The 7,590-nt window shown below is 34.5% G+C and overlaps 1 protein-coding gene across 1 annotated transcript; it reads left to right on the top strand.

Annotated features, from left to right (window-relative positions):
- Positions 1-574: 574 nt before the first annotated feature.
- Positions 575-6,109, top strand: LOC141701162 (uncharacterized). The gene is made up of 4 exons (XM_074504824.1): positions 575-1,103; positions 1,248-1,643; positions 4,656-5,067; positions 5,714-6,109. The coding sequence occupies exons 2-3, from the start codon at positions 1,382-1,384 to the stop codon at positions 4,970-4,972; spliced, it is 579 nt and encodes a 192-aa protein (XP_074360925.1). The 5' UTR covers positions 575-1,103; positions 1,248-1,381; the 3' UTR covers positions 4,973-5,067; positions 5,714-6,109.
- The last annotated feature ends 1,481 nt before the right edge of the window (positions 6,110-7,590 follow it).

The raw sequence follows: 7,590 nt of genomic DNA, 5'->3' as shown, positions 1-7,590 counted from the left end.
TGAGTTGTGTATAAATAATAATGAGAACTTGAGTTGTATATAAATAATAATATAAATATTTCTTGTTGACGAGATTTGAATCTGAAAATTTTAGTAGTGTAATTTGTTTAATATCTTGAATAACAATTTTAATTATTTGATTAAGAAGATCGGACAATTACGACTAAGGATAACCAAATCAATCTAAAAAACATATCAAATTATACCCATTGTGCATGTTATCATGGTGAAAAAATGACGAAAATAATCATTTTTTTTTGAAAAATTAACAAAAAAATAATTATTTAAAAAAATAAACAATTTTAAACGATTGAATAATTCGTTGATAGTTGGAATTATTCCATTAATAATAATTGGGTATATTATTTAATTATGAATACTTGGCTGATAATTAAATATCCCCGTTAAATATTCCAATAATAAAAAATGAACATTTAAAAAAATAATTATTTTTATGAATTTATATAAAAAAAATAGGTTAAACTTATCATTTTTGAGTTAGACAGTACATGTGTATACGTTGTAGAGTAATGGTGAGAAAAAAAATCATTTGGGTACATTTCCGTTGGGCATTTTGACAAACAGTTAAATTGGGGTTTGTATAAGTACTAATATGAGTTTAGTTTTATTGGGTTGATTGTAATGTTTTTGAAAAATTGATGGGATTTTTTTTGGGCATTGTGACAAACAGCTGCATTGTACTTTTTACTAGCTGTAATTTGGGATTAATATGTATGTTTTGAATTTGGGTCTTTCAGGCATTTTGTCAAACAGTTGTTGTAAGGGTTGTGTTCAGCTAGTCATTTTCGTATCCTGGTTACGAGTGAAATTTGGTTTTGATATAGTAACCAGTATCTTCTTTTTATTATAATTTCTTCCCCGCTGTAGCCTTAATAAGTATATATTAAGTCCGTACTTATTGGAAATCAGTATTGAAAAAGAGAGAAAGAAATCATTTATGTAGTTTGCCATATCTACGGCTGGATGTCATGTTTGTTGAAAGAATTAGTAATATATGGAAGAAATGTAATATTTGGTACTTGAAAGTTGAGTTAAGAGAATGTAGGCACATACAAGTTTCTGCTGCACCTAAGTAGGCCTAGGTGAGCATAGTACGATACTTGAATAGCGTCGAAACACTTAAAAAAGTAAAATCTTTTGATTTAAATCTTTTTATTAAGACCATGTGTGCATATTTAGATGTATGTGATATTGATCTGCTGTTATATATGAACTATGTATTGCAGAGCTGAAAGCAAAGATAGAAAAGTATTTCAAAGGTGATGAAGAGGTGCTTCTGGACATATTTGAGGCAGTTTTGAAGCGAAAGCTGGTTGGCAAGCATGAGGACACAGACGATGAGCTGCTGGATGAGTTCCAGATGCAGCCGTTACAGGATGTGAAGGACAAAGACTTTGAATCTGATTTTGAAGAGATGCATGAGACTGATGAAGAGATTGATGATTTATATGATGCGATGGATATTGTGAAGCGTAAAATGGCTAAAGATGAGTTATTTAACATGGATGATAAGAAATGGGATGAGTTGGTCAAGGAAGATGTTGAGCATGGTTTACTCAAGGATACAAAGGAGTGTGAAGCGATTTTGGAGGATATGCTCAATTGGGATAAGCTCCTTCCAGGTATATTGATATCCTGCTCATGTTAATATCTCTTAATATATCCTGCTCATTTTAAAAATATCTTAATATATTGATATATATATATATGTGTGTGTGTGTGTGTGTGTGTGTATAATGATCTAATCCTTCCAAGTAAAAATGAGAAGGTTATTGGAGGAAAATAGGCAGCCAGAGCTCCTAGAATCACATAATAATTGACCTGAAGGCATACATTTGTTAAAGCAAAGTTTGAATATATATATTTGTTTTTGTTGAAAGCATTTGGGCCAATAGATGTCTGCAGTTTCCTCAACCAGCTTTTGTTCTATCTTTAACATATTTAAATCTTGTAGTTGTGACTGTCTTATATTTATTAAAGTTATGTATCTTTTTAGAAATATTATCATCCTTTAGTCAGACAATACCATGGCATATAAGTTTGACATGGTAGGGATGGCAATTTAACTGAACTGATGGATATCCAAAATTGTTCTGACCTGATTGGATAGAACTAGCCCAAACCGTAATCTCAAAATATATGTAAATTAATATATCATAGTTAATTGTGAGATAGGGAAGGCAATTTTAACCGAATTGCAGGAAAAATTGTCATGACTTGATTGGACAGAACTAACCCGAACTGAAATCCCAAATTATTTGTAAATTTTTGTAAATATTAAGATAGAGTACGGACTAACAGTTTAATATAAGACATACTAGTGTATGATGAAGTTCTGATATTTTTAAATGAGGGACGTTCCCTAGCAACGGTTTGCTAGGGACCAGTTATATAACAAACTGCTTTGTAACTATGATATATTAACCATCCAACGGTTAAGATTAAAAGAATTAGCCCCAGGACTGCAGACAATATATGTTGTGTGAAAAGATAAATTTGCCCTCGAACACGGACCGCGGACATTGTATGCAGTCCGGTCCTATTCCCTTATCTTCAACAGCTCCCTTTCCTCCCTCATTTGCGCTCAATTGAACCACACAAAAAATGTCCGCGGTCCGGTCCTGTTCCCTTACCGCAACAGCCCCCTTTCCTCCCTCATTTGTGCTCAATTGAACCACACAAAATACTATCCTCAAAAACTCCAAGTTTAGGCGATTTTTCGAAGAAATTCAAGCAATTCTCTCAATTTAAGGTATATTTATCTCGTACATTTTTTTTGTCATAACGGATAATTCATTTGCTCGTATGTTTCTTCATAAACGTAGAAATGAGAAAAAAAGAGGGTGTTGGTCATGTTTTACATCTCGATGATTTAAGTACGAGTGAAGAACCTAGAACCCCTCAATTTGTGCAAGATGATGAGTTTGTAGATAATATTGGGAAAAATGAAGAGTTCATCAATGAATGTTACCAATGAATGTTACCAATGACATTTATCACTTGACAATTACAAACCCCCAAACTATAATTTTAATCAAACTACGGATAGCGGTGTTCACATGTCTTTCGCGTTGTACCGAATTCATCTTTCTAGGGGAAACAAGACCGTGATTGTGTACCAACTCAGGACTAGTTATCTCCCAAAGACTTTTATTCTTTTGGTAATTCACATGCATTCTCACCTTGCACTCACTTTTAGTAGGAAGAATTTTTCTTGATTACGCGTATGGGTCGCTTGAATTTTAGTGGAAAATCCATCTCTTAAAACATAAGCCCTAAAAAAATTCCCGCCTCATCCAAAGTTTGGAACAATTGATTCATACATGGAACTCCATTATCTTCAACATTTTCATACAAATTTACAGCCTTTACATTATCATCTTCACCCTCAACTTTTTCATTTTCAAGCTAATTTTCCTTTCTAAGATTTCATCTTCCTCAACATCAACAAAATCTTCATCTAAATTAATAAACTCTTCATTTTTTCCAATATTATCTACAAACTTATCATCTGGAACAAATTGAGGGTATCTAGGTTCTTCACTCGTACTTAAATCATCAAGATGTAAAACATGACCAACACCTTTTTTTTCTCATTTTTACGTTTATGACGAAGCATACGAGCAAATAAATTATCCGCCATGACAAATAAAAATTGAAGAGAAGAAATATACCTTAAATTGAGAGAGTTGCTTGAATTTCTTCGAAAAATCGCCTAAACTTGGAGTTTCTGTGGAGAGTATTTTGTGTGGTTAAATTGAGCACAAATGAGGGAGGAAAGGGGGCTGTTGCGGATAAGGGGACCGGACCGCAGACAATGTCCGCGGTCCGTGTTTGAGGGCAAATTTGTCTTTTTACCGGTCCGTAGACATTGTCCGCGGTCCCCGAGGCTAATTCTTTTAATCTGAACCGTTGGATGGTTGATCCAACAGTTACAAAGCAGTTTGTTACATAACTGGTCTCTAGCAACGGTTTGCTAGGGACCGTCCCCCTATTAATACATAGGTAGCTCTTGCCGTTATATCATACAGGTTTTTTGACATGGGAAACCTCTTGTTGATCATAACCTTGTCAGTATTGGTTTCTCCCATTTTGTCAAATCTTTCATCTCTAACCTTCTTTCTCCACCTACTGTACATGGTCTGTTGGTAGTACTAATGTATGTACTCCCTCCGTCCCACTGGATTGTTTACGTTACTTTTCGGCACGTTTTTCAATGCTCGTTTAAAGTATACTTCCATAATATATTTTTTTTAAAAAAAATTCTGAAAAAAAGTTTCACGTTTAAACTTTTATTCAAAAAAAAATTTTAAGAAAAAACATTATGAAACTATACTTTATTGAAGTCTCGAAATACGTGTAAACAATGTACGTAAACTATCCAGCGGAACGGAGGGAGTAATATTTACTATTGTGGTTCTAAAGTATCTTAATAGTCCCGGTTCCTCTTTCTCTTTTACCTCTTTAAAAAAAGATACTTGAAGACAATTTTTAACGCGTCTTATTTTTGTTTCTTGTATATCAACGTGGCTAATGTTTTGTGGATTTAAATTTGGAAATACAGTGCGGTGTCTTTAGCTTGGTTGTCGCCTCAAGTATATAAGTTGCATCATATAATATTTTGTTTGTTTCAGATGAGATAAAGGAGAAGGTTGATAAGAAGTTTAATGAGATAGCAGCCATGATTGAAGCTGGTGAAATTGCGGAGGAAAAAGGTTATGAACTTTTTAAGGAGTATGAGGATAAGATGGTACTTGAGTGTGCTAAACTGATGGAAGCAGAGGGCCCCCCTCAGTTTGATGACGCCAAGCCAGACACAAAAAAGGACATAGATGATCCACCTGGGGAGGGAGCAATCCTCAGATGGAAATCAAGATGTGTCTTTGCTCCTGGCGGTGATGCGTGGCATCCAAAAAATCGGAAAGTGAAAATGGGTGTTACTGTGAAATAGCTTGAACTTAACAAACATGAATTCCGCCGTCTCAGGGAATTGGTAGGAAAGCGGTACCATCCAGGGAAAGATGAGTTAATGATCACTAGTGAGAGGTAATTTCGACCGAGTCAAAACTGTCATTTCTAAACTGCTTTTATTATAGACAAGAATGCTCAAGCATGTAAGCGTTTTGGCCAGGGCTGTTGTCATGTAGGAAGTACGTGGAAAATTACCTTGACACAATTACTTTGCTATGAATTATATGAAGTATGCATCCTATAAAAGAGTAGCCCATTAACCCTAATAGCAAACACAAATGGATCTGTAAATACACTGCGGATTCCTATAAGTTTAAATGCCTAAAACCAAAGTGATATACCAGGCCTCAAAACTGGAATTGATCTAAACTAGAACCATCAAAGTGTGTTCAACTTAATTTTTTATTCAATCTTAAAGATACTTCCTGCGTCCCCTTTTACTTGGAACTTAGTGTATAGGAACGATATTTTGACAAATTATTTATAGAATTTTTAAAAATAAATATATAAATAATAAACTTTTATTTAGAAAAAGAAAATTCAATAAATAATTTATGGAGATATCTCTTTATTCACCTTAAAATACGTATAAAAGACAAAATGACAAGTCAAAAGGGGACGAAGGGATTCTACAAGATTGATGTCGTATCCAGTCATGTAGACTCTAACAAGCAGTAAGAAATTTGCGTTCGATAATTATGCTTAATTTATATCTATTTAGGTTTGAGCATCGGGAAGAGAACAGGAAGGACTGCCTTAGGACTCTATATGCCCTTCTCGAGGAGTCTTACAAAGCTAATCAATTGGTACATGACACCCGGACTTCATATGTCAAGGAAAGGCTTCGAGCTAATCCTCAGTTTATGGAGAGGCTACGTGCCAAGACACTGCAAAATGGAGCTTCATTGCCCTCATAATCCTAGTCTAGTATACCTGCAGTTGCTTCTACTCAATATAATATAACGGGCTACTTAGATTTTAATGGGTAATCTGCTGTTTGACCTGATTCACGTCATTCTCAATGGAGCTAAAATGGGATAAATTTTGATTTTTTCACATTTTAAGTTGATTACTTAAACATTTAAACAGGCATTGTCTACTCAGCTGCTAATCAAAGCTTAGTTATGAATACATGTTTCCTGCTACTTAATGGCCTTTTTCCCTGCCGAGTTAGGATTTTCAGTACTAATGTTCGACGTGGTATTCTTCATTCTCGAACATTGGTTCCGATACTTACAGGGAAAGTAGGCAAAACCTCCAGGAATTTGGAAGCAAGTCTCTTTGACCTTTTATCTGCGGCGACCATAAATCACAGAACTAGATATAATTCAAGAAATTTTCTTGAACATTTTGGAAGCAAGTCTCTACCTTTTATCTGAAATATTCACGTACATTATCGAACCTGTCTTCAGAGCACCTGCAGATATACTAGTAATCCTCTCATCGTAATATCTGATAAAAATTCATGAATATCCGGAAAAAGTTTCATGTACTCCCTTCCCTTACTCCCTGATTATGTCGATGATCTCCAAATCATCATTCTTCTCTAGATTGAGTTATGTCCCTGCAAAGCTCCTTCTAGCATCATCCTAATCTAGACATTGTTGCGTATTAAGATCAATCTCCTTGACTCTTCTCAATCTCAACCTCTGTCTTATGATTTGTTCTTGTGATTCACGGAAGTTTTCGTTGATGAACTCATTGATCCGATAATTTCAGTAGATAAGTTAAAAATTGATTAAGAATAACATAGAGAAATGGACCAAAATATCATTTTTGGGTGTTAAATGGACAAAAATGTTACCTTTGAAAATAATGCCCCGAAATGTTACTTCATAACGGCACTTCGTTTAGTGTTTTGTATTTTTTTTTCAAAAATGAGAATGGTACTTCGTGTAGCGTTTTGATACTTTATTTTTAAAAAAAAATTTTATAATGTGCCAAATGTTAGTTGAATTAGCGTTTTGGCTTCAAACAGTACATCATATAGCGTTTTTGAACCAAAACGCTACTTTATCTAACGTTTTGTACATATAAAAAAAAAGTGCCAAAACGCTACACGGGTCTTTTGCATAAACGTCACACGATGTACCGTTTCAAGTGACGTTTAGGGCAATTAGTTTCAGAAATGACATTTTGGTCCATAAAATCTAAAATGATATTTAGGGCCACCACCCCTAAATAAATTATATTAGAACAAACATAAAATCTTATACTGAGATTAATTAGAAAATTATAAATTGGAAAATATAGCTGGGGAAGTGGGGGTAAAAAAAGTTGTTTGTAGAATTGAAGAACAGACCATGTGATAGACCATGTGATAAATATGTAGAAGAAAGCCAAGCGCTGAGTGCTGCTGCAGTGTATGCAGGTTTAGAGAAATTCTAGGCAGAGTAATAGCAGCAGCACTGCAGCACACCGACCAGTGAAGTGCAACAGAAATTTGGGGCATCTCTAAAGTTGGTCACTGTCTCACACGTTTTTACGTTAGGATTGTTCTTTGAAGAGAGCACCACCAATATATACATGTACGATGTACCCAACATTTACATGTTTATGTGCACCGACTTCTTACCTTTGCTTTCATACTTAAACACA

This window comes from Apium graveolens, unplaced genomic scaffold (genome assembly GCF_009905375.1).
Source record: "Apium graveolens cultivar Ventura unplaced genomic scaffold, ASM990537v1 ctg343, whole genome shotgun sequence".
Lineage (NCBI taxonomy): Eukaryota > Viridiplantae > Streptophyta > Magnoliopsida > Apiales > Apiaceae > Apium > Apium graveolens.
The sequence above is the reverse complement of the archived record's forward strand: the minus strand, read 5'-3'. Positions and strand labels throughout refer to the sequence as shown.